At 48.0% G+C, this 11604-nt stretch overlaps 2 protein-coding genes across 7 annotated transcripts in view; one reads left to right on the forward strand and one right to left on the reverse strand.

Annotated features, from left to right (window-relative positions):
* Btk29A (tyrosine-protein kinase Btk29A) overlaps positions 1–3952 on the forward strand; it is a 34168-nt gene extending 30216 nt beyond the window's left edge. For 2 of the 3 annotated variants that reach the window (XM_011141547.3, XM_011141548.3), the window contains 8 exons: positions 306–371; positions 628–756; positions 1008–1201; positions 1363–1534; positions 1741–1909; positions 2003–2121; positions 2428–2680; positions 2834–3019. In XM_011141547.3, coding sequence (XP_011139849.1) covers positions 306–371; positions 628–756; positions 1008–1201; positions 1363–1534; positions 1741–1909; positions 2003–2121; positions 2428–2680; positions 2834–2935 — 1204 coding nt within the window. In that variant the 3' untranslated portion in view covers positions 2936–3019. Of the gene's footprint in view, positions 1–305; positions 372–627; positions 757–1007; positions 1202–1362; positions 1535–1740; positions 1910–2002; positions 2122–2427; positions 2681–2833 lie in introns of all 3 variants that reach the window. The other variant, XM_011141546.3, reaches the window with a different exon arrangement.
* A 422-nt stretch (positions 3953–4374) lies between these two features.
* Positions 4375–10197, reverse strand: ImpL2 (Ecdysone-inducible gene L2). 4 transcript variants are annotated; one of them, XM_011141553.3, is made up of 7 exons: positions 10024–10197; positions 8348–8486; positions 7988–8052; positions 7771–7855; positions 6922–7108; positions 6514–6826; positions 4375–4787 (listed from the first exon to the last, which is right to left on the reverse strand). In XM_011141553.3, exons 2-7 carry the CDS (start codon positions 8465–8467, stop codon positions 4778–4780), a joined length of 780 nt encoding a protein of 259 aa, XP_011139855.1. In that variant the 5' UTR covers positions 8468–8486; positions 10024–10197; the 3' UTR covers positions 4375–4777. The 4 variants fall into 4 exon arrangements, with proteins under 4 accessions (XP_011139855.1, XP_011139853.1, XP_011139854.1 ...); XM_011141551.3 differs by having other exon boundaries at positions 7988–8136; XM_011141552.3 differs by lacking the exon at positions 10024–10197 and adding an exon at positions 8636–8825 and having other exon boundaries at positions 7988–8136.
* Positions 10198–11604: the final 1407 nt, after the last annotated feature.

The raw sequence follows: 11604 nt of genomic DNA on the forward strand, positions 1-11604 counted from the left end.
TCCACGTGTGCAACCGGTCTTATCTACGTCTCGCACGCACGTGCATACGTACACACGTGATGCCAGTGATCAGTCGACGAGTGATCAGACGAGCAATTGCGAGAGACCGAGCGCAGAATACGCCGCGCTTCTCTAGCAAGCGGTAATCTTAGCGGTACTCTTGGATAATCGCTGGATAATGTCTCTTCGTAAAGTTGTTTACGGTCGGATCTCACATGCTGTGATCCGCGCGTGCCGAGCTTGCGATGGGCCGCAAAGGACTTCTGCGTGCATACACATGTACGATGCATGCTTTGTAATTGCAGATCGATCGGCTATATTCCCAGCAACTACGTCAAGGAGAAGGAACTGCTGGGGCTACAGAAATACGAGTGAGTCCGGTGTATATCATTCTTATCGTGCATCTTCCATCGCGTCCAACTGAAAATAATCGCGCGACTCGACGCACGAATTGCTGCGCTGCCACGTTATTTTTCTCATGTTTCACGTTAGCTATCAATTATCCTCCGGCAGATATTCGATAGAGATACTCCTCTCCCGTAAATCGCGAAACCTCCTCCTCTCTTCCCTCCCCCCGGGTGTCTGATAAAAGCCGAGAAAACGAGCGGGCCGCTTGTGTTGTTGCAGATGGTACGTGGGCGATATGTCGAGACAACGCGCCGAATCGCTGCTGAAGCAAGAGGACAAGGAGGGCTGTTTCGTTGTCCGTAATTCCTCGACCAAAGGACTCTACACACTCTCCCTTTATACTAAAGTGTAAGTCATAAGTCTCTCCCCCGCTAATTCTGCAAGTTTATCTTTCCGGTTGACGCGAGCGACCGGCGTCGATTTAAGGCCGTGTCTTTTCAAATTTCACCTCTCCTGCCACTCTCGGGTATTCTCCAGCTCCGTTTATCCTCGGTACTTCTTTCTCTTTCTCTCCCCCCCCCCTCCTCTCTCTCTCTCTCTCTCTCTCTCTCTCTCTCTCTCTTCCGCTGGTTAATCTGAGATTTTTTATTTCGTCGCAGGCCACACCCCCACGTGAAGCATTACCATATCAAACAGAACACCCGCGGCGAGTTTTATCTGTCGGAAAAGCACTGCTGCGGCTCCATTCCCGATCTGGTGAATTACCATAGACATAATAGCGGCGGCCTGGCCAGCCGACTGAAGACCAGCCCCTGCGATCGCCCTGTACCGCCGACCGCCGGCCTCAGTCATGGTAGGTAACTCTTATTCCCTCCTTTATTCCAAGTATAAAATATATGCGAGGGGAAAGAAACAAAAACGAAGAAGAAGAAGAAGAAGTGGAAGAAGAAACAAGAGGAGAGAACTTTTTCTTGACTACTTGGCGCCACTTAACGGTCGACTTTTTTTTCGCAGACAAATGGGAGATCGACCCGGCGGAATTGCATTTACTGGAGGAGCTTGGGTCCGGCCAATTTGGAGTTGTGCGGAGAGGAAAGTGGCGCGGCTCCATCGACGTTGCTGTGAAAATGATGAAAGAGGGAACCATGTCCGAGGACGACTTTATAGAAGAAGCTAAAGTAATGACGTAAGTTTCAACCCAGTTTCCTTTATGCCACGTGAAAACTTGCGACGGACAGCCGCGCGCTCGGGAGGAACCCTTTTAATTTAATTGAGGACCTTATGATGCTCTGCTATCGCGGTCGTGTTTTTTCAAACAAGAGTAACGTAACATCGGTTAATGCGCTCTTCACGACGACCTCTCATTTGTTCGCTCTGTCGTTGTGTGCCCAGAAAATTGCAACATCAAAACCTAGTCCAGTTGTACGGCGTCTGCAGCAAGGATAGACCGATATACATCGTCACCGAGTACATGCGACATGGATCCCTGCTCAACTACCTCCGCCGTCACGAAGCCTCGTTAGGCGCAAACGTTGGCCTCTTATTAGACATGTGTATACAGGTAATGTCAATATTGTCGAGCGTTCGGTGGAATGTACATTTGTCAACGCAATTTCAAGATGACACGATGACCGAAACTTTGCCATGTCCATAGGTTTGCAAAGGAATGGCGTATTTAGAGAGGCATAACTATATACACAGAGATCTTGCCGCACGTAATTGCCTGGTGGGGTCGGAAAACGTAGTCAAGGTCGCCGATTTCGGTTTAGCTAGGTAAGTTACTTTACCTGTCTGTTGCATTAATCGTCAACGGGATAAACTTCTCGGGCAAACCTGGCGTCGATTTTTTTCACACAAAACATGGGAGGCACCGACGTGCTTTTTCGGCTTGTAAGTTTTACGCGAACGGACCTTGAAGAAGGGCCAAAGTGGGATCCTGAGGCCATTCGACTCCAGATTGCTCGACGAATCTGTCATTACAAGATAACGTGCGAAAGTAGAAGCACGACAGTGTTGTATGTGTTGTATGTGAGAGAGAGTGTGTATATATATGTTGCTTAACTAACTGATTACTTTCAGGTACGTGCTGGACGATCAGTACACCAGTAGCGGGGGCACTAAATTTCCTATCAAATGGGCGCCGCCAGAGGTACTGAATTATACACGCTTCAGTTCGAAGTCGGACGTGTGGGCGTACGGAGTGCTCATGTGGGAAGTGTTCACGTGTGGAAAGATGCCTTACGGTCGCCTAAAGAACACGGAGGTGGTCGAGCGGGTACAGCGGGGGATTATTCTGGAACGACCTAAAGCTTGCTTCAAGGAGGTGTATGAGGTGAGTCAGTGCCGTGAATCTCGCTCACTGTGGTCTCTCCCCCCCTCTCTCTCTCTCTCCCTCTCTCTCCCTCCCTCCCTCCCTCCCTCCCCCTCCCTCCCTCCCTCCCTCTCCCTCTCGGGCTCACACCACGGACTCTCTCTCGGTTTTCAGGTGATGCGCAAGTGTTGGGCGCACGGTCCTGAGTCGCGACCGTCCTTCCGCGTCTTAAAAGAGCAGCTGATCAGCGTCTCTCAAGGTTTAGTTAACGATTGACTCAACCTTTTGCGGTGTATGCGCCTGTCCTCGCCCTCCTGCCGCTCGATCCAACAACCGGCGTCCAAGTCACCGTCGTCGGAGCGATCGCCTTCCACATTACCCTCATCGAACTTGTCGTATAATTCAGCAACATTGCCGTCGTCGCGCAAGATACGCGCGCCCGCGTCCCCGCCTTCCTCAGCAGTCGATTTCCTTCATTTCTCGTCGACCACGTGCAAATCAAAAGGAGAGGGCTCGTCGTCGCCGAGTACACCCGGGCACCAAACTAGTCAACAACCATCCTCGAGCTCGACTAACGTGTGTGACGTATGCAGTTCCTACGGACATCCGTGGATCGAAATCTGCAAGGCGATACGAGCCACTAGAGGTAAATGAGCAGCAGCGTATGTGCGTGAGTGTGTGTTTGTGTAGATGTGTGTATGTGTGCGTGTGAGTGTGTGTGGCACGTACGCGTGTGTACGTGCGCACATGTAATTGAATTTATACTACTGTATTTTCGCGGCTTTACGACGTTACAACCGTACTGTAATACGGAGATGTGTGGTTCCAAGCCTTTTTTCCTCTTTTGCTCCCCCTCCTCCTCCCGTCTTCCCCGCAGTCCTGTCCCTTACTCCGCTCCCCTTCCCCATGCCCGCGTAAAGGCAATACTCATCCCTCTCGTTTATCCCCACTTTTATCCTCTGAATATGCCGGAACACGATGTTCCGGACATTTCCGCGACTACGTCTGACACCGAGATGCGTGATATTTTATCGTGTGTTTCACATACTATTTTTCCCATATAATTTTTAGACTTTACTCTGTATCGTCATAAATACATTTATAAATAGAACAATAGTATTTATTGATGGCCTTTTGCAAACAAGCGCAATATTCCAATTGTGATTCCGTCTCTAGAAAGAGAGAGAGAGAGAGAGAGAGTAGCGTTTCTTTTTCTATTATTGATCTTGACAGGCGGTAATACGATTTTGGAATCGGAGGTGTTGTCTCTGCTTAATAAACCGATTTAATAAATAACCGTTCGGCCTTGTTGTCTGTCGTGTTACGTTGCGATTAATACGCGCGGCCACGGAGCAAGGAGGCAGCCGCAAATAACCGCGCGTTTTGATCCGGCTAATGGATTGGCCGTTTGCCATTCGGAATTGTCTTGCTGGACAGGCATGAGCGGGTAAGTGATTTATAATTTGCAGCGCCTGGTGAATTACCAGTCACTGCGCGAGTAGCTCAGTCTCGCAAATCTGACGTCTCTCTGGCGCGTACGTCACGTGCCAAGTATAAATATTAATAGTAAATATGAAACAACACGCGCGTGAGATCCTGGCCGAAGTGATGAGGGCCGTATATCGGTATACGGTGAGAGGCGGGAACTTATATTCACGGTTTCTGTGACAGGCGACGATGACGGAGAGGGAGATGAAGAATCTTACACACGTGCAGATGATATTAGTTGCGTTTATTAAAACTTTCTTAAATTCGTCCGCAAACTTAGATGCAGACTCGACGGAAAAAGAAAGACAGAAGAAGAAAACAGATACAGAGAGAAAAGAAAGTCTGTCCGTGTGCCGATCCGCGATGTGGGACGTAAACCTGTCGCTGAATTATCGCGAGTTTACGGGGACAAAGCAGCACTGGTATCGTAAGTGTAACAAAAGTAAAGAAATAAGTACTCGATGCGTATCTCCTATGCAATTATAGAAACTACATTCTATTTAGATAACGTAAATATAAATGAATGTGAATGAGTGTGTGATAAGTATTTTTCACACCCCCGCGCATTTACAGCGTTACGCATATGAGAAGCGTAGAGACCCTTGGAGCTGATCTACACGACATTTATTCCTACGAGCGCCTGCAAAAGAAAGATATCGTCCTTAGAAAAGGAAAAAAAAGCACAAAACAAGAGATAAAAGTTCACAGCGCGCGCGCGCGCGATTAACGCATCGTGTACGAGACGATGCTCGATTATATATCATCCGCGGCTTCCCGAGCGCGTATGTACATCAACTATCGATACATGCGCGATTAGATATCGGATAACTGAACGTGCAATTAGTTATTAGACGACCGCGTGTATCGGAAATTGATTGATTGTACGTACAGGATGTATAAAAAGTACCAGGCCAGCGAAATATCTCGAAAACTAAGCATTTCAGGAAAAAATGTCTCGGATAAAAGTCGCATGGTTTCAAGGGGGACGTAAAACGACTATATCATTTTATTTACAGATGACGCTACTTTCGAGATATTCACTGATCGTTACTTTTCTTAAGTGGAAATTCTAATTTTTTATTATATCTTCTTTTTCTACTAATTAATTTGGATAATTTTCGTTTGAAACATTTTTTTTTACTTTTTTTTTATTTGCCTAATATGTTTCGAGATATTTCAGGAAAACTCGATTACTTTTTCAATGTTTAGTTTACGATATCTCGCTAATTGTTTGTCGGAAGAAAAAGTGGTATTAGAATTTTTTATTTTACCTGGTCTCAGGAATATATTGTTATAATAGTGCCCTAACTTTTGTTAACTTATCGACCTTCGGAAATTTCGAAATCATCAAATTAACAAAAGTCAGGGCGCTATTGTAACAACATATTCTTGAGACCGAATAGAGTAAAAAAGTCTAGTATCATGGTTTTCGAGATATTTCACTGTGCCGGTACTTTTTATACACCTTCTGTACAGAGTAATTCATTTTAGTTTATCCACTGAAATATCTCGAAAAATATGAGAGCTACGGAGAAACATTTCAGACAAAAATTATTTGGTTCGAAGAAGGACATGAGACAGCGCGGTATTATTTTGTTTATGCCACTTTCGAGATATTCACTGATCGTCGTCACTTTTCTGACCTGGAAACCTCAATTTTTCGTTGTATCATCCTTCTTTTCCAATCAATTTGAACAACTTTTGTCTGAAACATTTTTTTAGATCTTTGAGGAAAACTTGGCAACTTTTTTAATATTTGGCTTACAAGATCTCAGTAACTATTTATCGGAAGAGAAAGTGGTACTAGACTTTTTTATTCTATTTAGTCTCAAGAATATATTGTTACAATAGTGCCCTAACTTTTGTTAACTTGTTGACCTTTGGAAATTAAAAAAATGGCCAAGTTAGGGCGCGCGGCGCGCATTATCGTGTTCTTATTCTATTTTAGCATATTTTTGAGACTAAATAGAGTAAAAAAGACCAATATCACTTTCCTTTCCGACAAAAAGTCACCGAGATTCACCGTGAGGTGAATCTTGAAAAGAATTACCAAGTTTCCCTTAAATACTTAAAACAAAATATTAGGCAAATAAAAGAATCTTTCACAGACAGAAAATTTGTCCAAATTAATTAGCAGGAAAAGATGATATAATAAAAAATTGGAGTTTCCGTTTAAAAGAAAAATGGCGATCGGTGAGTATCTCGAAAGAGCGGCGGCTCTTCTTCTGTAAACAAAATAATATCGCTGTCTCATGTTCCCCTTCAAATCAAACAACTTTCGTCTAAAACCACTTTCCGCGATGTTAATCGGGATGCACGATTAAAACGGGACACCCTGTATACACATACACATGCTTCTTACGTACTTGACCGGGTACAAGAACGTCGACACGCTCTTTTCCGTATCGCCGGACTGCACCCTGCAGATGTAATCGCCCATGTCGGACCACTTGAGATCCTTGATCCGCAGATCGCCGTTCGCCAGCACGGTACGCCTTGCGAACGCCGACGTGCCGATTCTGTTGCCCATGTTGTCCAGCCAGAGCAGATACGGCATCGGCCGGCCTTCGACCCTGCACTGTAGAATCACTGTGCTACCCTGCATAGCGAGTCTCCACACCGTGTGCAGGGTGATGGTGGGCTCGCTCTCGCTGTCACTGCATTCTTCGGTCCTGGACTCTGTCGAGAGCAGAAGCAACGTACGTGGTTACCTGGACGATGCGACGTGCGCGCGCGCGCGAGAGTCCACCTTGAGGACTGGTCGTTGCACTTACTGTCGACCAGGAGCAACGACGGCTGCGAGTACACCACCTTATCGTTCGACACTGACACGCAATATCTGTAACCTTCGTCTTCGGGCTTCACGCAATCGATCACGTATTTGGAAATGTACTGAGCAATCCCTTCCATAGGCAGGTCATTGTTACCCTCCTCCTGAGCCCGCGTTGTCATCTCTTGGATCTGCCGGAATAACGACGAGGCGGCGCGAGGGGAGAGACGCACCACGAGATTGCCGTGGTTATTTATTCGAAAGGGAAGAGCCGGGGAGGGGAGTGACACACAGTGTCAGTTAGTGATCGACGGTCGACGCCGGATGAGCGAAAGGATGACGAGAAGAACAGAAGAAGACACCCGCGCGCGCGGGTGTCTGCAACGACAAGCAACGACGACGACGACGACGGATTTCAACGGGTCTCGCTGCTGGGTAGCGATCATGTAACTTTTTTTCCTAACAGCGGAAACGTCCAAAGTCTAAAGTTTCACGTGAACTGGACGACTTTGACACGACCGTGTAACCCGCTCCAACAATGGAAATGTGAAACTTTTTTTTTTTTACGTTTCTGCTCCTGGGGATAAGTCACATGATCGCGCGCCGGCTTGGCTCTCGTCCGCTTCCAGTTTTGCCCGGACCCCCGGAAAGAAGGAGGGGGCCGGCCCGTGGACTGACACCTGAAAGTCGAAACTCGTCATCGTCTCGTCGCCGTTACTTATGCATACACATGCATACACCTGGCGCTGGATTATTTATCGCCGCGTTCACCGCGCGGCGGATTAAGCCGCGCGAGGATCGGAACGGCGTACGCTCGAGCACGCCGTGTGATAATCGCGCGCGTGAGACCCACCTGCCTCTCAGCCTCTGTCCCGCTGAACCAGTACACCCGGGGCGGCGGATTCCCATTTACCACGCATTGCAATTCAACGCGACTCCTGAAACGAAATATGCGATGAATGCGGCGCGAATCGCGGCACTCTCGGTCACGTTACCACCGTCACACATCACGCTGCCGCCGTCTCGTCTCAATTCGCTATCAAGGCGCGCGCGAGCCCTCACACACTCACCCCGCGCCAACCTGCAGCGACGTCGGTTCCTTCACAATCCTGGTCCATGTCGCCAAAAAGTTCCTCTGCAACAACAGTTTAGTGATATTCGGGTGTTCAAAGAACGGGAGAGGATATTTGGCTGGATACGGCGAGCCGTTCAACTGAAACTAAACAAGTGAGCCAGTGGTGAGTGAGGTGGTGAACGAAAACGAAGGAGAAGAAAGACCAGAGAGTGAGAGGGCGAAGGAAACGAGGGAGAGAGAAGAAAGCGAAGGACTCGGGGCGGAGGGGAGTGCAATTGGGAACTGGGTGTACTCGCGTATTTTGGCAAACTCTGCAAGGTCTAAGCTCATTGGAGATCACTCGCGTGCGATATACCCTTTTATCGTTCGCATCTCCCTCGCTGCCAGCCGCCGCCACGCTGAGTTGACCGATCGCCAGCAGCAGTATCAGACAAGTATCGAGTACCCTCCTCCCGGACAGACCCCGCGGTTGCATCTTGGAGGATGTACGAGGACTTGCAACAGAGGAAAGAGACACTTTCGCTAATCATCATCGAGCCGGAGAAGCACGAAGAGAGACCAACAACACGTGCACAGTCTCGCCTGATTGCGTTCTCGGGGACAGGGGGAGTCGACGAGTGCGACGAGGAGATGGACGACTCACCTCGCTTGGCTGTGTGCACGTTTCACCGAGCGTTTAAATACTGAGAATCTACGTCGCGCCCGTCTATATCCGTGAACGCGCGGTGGCACACGCGCCGAATTAATGAAACGTCGCCGGCGGAGTACAGGTGAGAGAACGTATAAACGCGCGCTTCAATCAACGACGACGACGACGACGACGACGACGACGACGACGACGACGACGACGACGACGACGACGACGACGACGACGACGACGACGACGACGACGACGATGACGACGACGACGATGACAACGATGACAACGACGTCGTTCGTTTGTTCCTTCGACTTGCAATGTGCAGTTGTTGTTATTGTTGTTGCTATTGCTGTTGCTGTTGCTACTGCTGTGATTGTTGTTACTACACTTCTGTGTCGCGTGTCGCACTATATCGACTTCAAGTATACGTTTAATATACGCAGCTATATGCGTGCAAATAAGAGAGCGACTGATTTACGTTGAATAGCCGAGCGGCTAATGCGCCTTCTGTGCCATACAGGTAGCCAGAAACTTGGAAAAGAGGGCAGGTCGAGAGCGGATGTGAATGCAATGTCACACTAATTGTTGCATCATCCTTTTTTTCGGTTTGAGCCGGTTTGACCTGACTTGACCGGGCTTAAGAGGGACCGTGCCGGCCGCGAGACCGGCCTTGAGGGACACGTGCGCGAGATACTCTTCATAATGGATGCTCTTCCGTTCCTTTCCTTATCTTTCTCTTTTTTTTCTTTTTTCTTTTCTTTTCCCTTTTGTACACGTTCTTCCACGGCCGGGACATGTTCTCGCGCGACTTTAATTCCACGTTTCTCCGCCTAGTGGACTTTCACACGACGGCGTATCCTCGGGAATACGCGTCGATTGAAACGCGCATCAGCCTCTCTCTCTCTCTCTCTCTCTCTCTCTCTCTCTCGTTCTTCTTTTTCGTCGTTTAACGGTTGTCTCGCACGCGCTCGTGGATGGAACTCTTACTTGCACTAGCGCGTAGAGCGGAGCCGGCCGCTTTTGAACAACACTCGGCGCGAGAGGTGCTCCTTCACGACGGAGCTATTTTACTTACCCGCTCCTTCCTTCGAAAATTGCGCACTTTCGGCAGCGGGCCCTCGCCGGCCCCGGCTGAGGAGACTCGTAGATTTCTAACGAGATATTATTAATCGATACGTTTGCGCGCATTCTCTCCGCCACGTAGTAGTTCTCTTCACGCGCGTTCGCGACAGTGAGCCGCGATATCGTTGAGAGTGCGACAAATCCAGGCCGGTTATTAATTAATATTTATGCGCGAAATGTATAACGTTCTCTCTCTCTCTCTCTCTCTCTCTCTCTCTCTCTCTCTCTCTCTCTCTCTCTCTCTCTCTCTCTCTCTCTCTCTCTCTTACCTCACACGTACGATGAGACGACTTTTCCGTGAACGAGTGAGCGAAATCTTGCGAGTGCCGGAAGAGCGTTTCGAAGTTGATGAAAATGGGAGGAAAAAAAGGGCAAGCGCTCGCGGTTTACCAGCGACGAACCGAGAGAAGCCGACTGAACAGAGGTGGAACGGTTATTGGTCCATTTATACATTTCGAATGTAACAGCGGGCGCCCTTCCCTTTTCTCCGATTGGTCGTTATTACCGGGGGAGTAGGGCGATAATACCACGGCAAACAATCGAATTCATTATCTTCACGGGTCGTTTGTACCCGCGTAATAGATATATCCCCAATTTGTTTCCACCCCTCATCTATACACGTCCATCGATTTTTATTTCAAAAGGGAACGACACACGCAATAATTACTTTTATTGAATGCGATCGTATCAGGAAGGAAATGACTCCAATTACCCGGCGGATCTATATCTCGCGTGGAAATATTTTTATATTTTTCTCTCATCTCTTCCCCTCCCTCCCCTCCTCCTCCTCCTCCTCCTCCTCCTCCTCCCCACCCTCCCCTCGCCTTCTCTCTTTCTTTCCCTTTCTCTCATTCTCTTTCGCTCTCTCATCTCTTTCTCTTTTGTTCTCTCTTTTTCTCGCACGACCCACGAGCGCAGGTAACGATTCCGAGAGCGACCCAAGACCAACGTGACGGCGGTCACGTTGGTCGATTTGTGTTATTTAACAGAACGTTTAGTTGGGAGAGATAAGCAGCAGCGTCACCTTGACTTCAAACTTGGCGAATGAAGAGCTTAACGGAGCGATCGAGATATTTCGCTTTGGTCGCCGTTGCCATCCCTCCCCCTCTATCGGGACCTTCAATATATCATATAAATTAAATTCACCGGATCCGTCCGAATGGAGCGATAATTAGCGATTACGTCGCTAACGGAGCTGCTCCTCTGCCTCCTCCCCAAAGGGGTCGTCTCCTCCCTCCCCCTCTCCCTCCGTCCCTTTGCGTCTGCGTTCTCACCTGAGTCGTCCTTATAATTAAATTCAACAACACGGTACACGCGGTACAGACAGGCTCTGTGATGTACAAGCAAAACAAGAGAAACAAAGAGGCCGTGTGTGAAATCCGGTGTCGTGGAACGAATAATTTTAAATCCCGGCAGGATAATAACACTTTTGAACATCGTACAGGTAAATCGTACCTCGGTTGATTTGTGACTGTCCGTGCGGATTCATGCGAGAATTTTTGCGGAGACTCGCTCTCTCGCCGCTTTACACAAGGGAACGTGAAATATATATATATATATATATATATATACACATATATCTGTCGAAGATTATCAATCGCGCGACTTTAACGAGCTGGTACTCGCGCGCGCCATATATCTTCTTGTTATGTTACCTTTATTACGGATCGATCGGCGTGTTGTATCTTTCGTTTTATTAGTCGCAATAATATTTTATCGTTTCCGTGTAATTTAATGCTCGCTGAAGAATAAACGAACGTTATTGCGATCGTCCGAGAGAGAATCTAGGATACAATCTAAGATGCAATAGGCCAATTTTTATGGCAAAAATTACACCAGGGAAAGAGAGA

The sequence above is a fragment of the Harpegnathos saltator genome, unplaced genomic scaffold (assembly GCF_003227715.2).
Source record: "Harpegnathos saltator strain DR-91 unplaced genomic scaffold, Hsal_v8.6 scaffold58, whole genome shotgun sequence".
Classification (NCBI taxonomy): domain Eukaryota; kingdom Metazoa; phylum Arthropoda; class Insecta; order Hymenoptera; family Formicidae; genus Harpegnathos; species Harpegnathos saltator.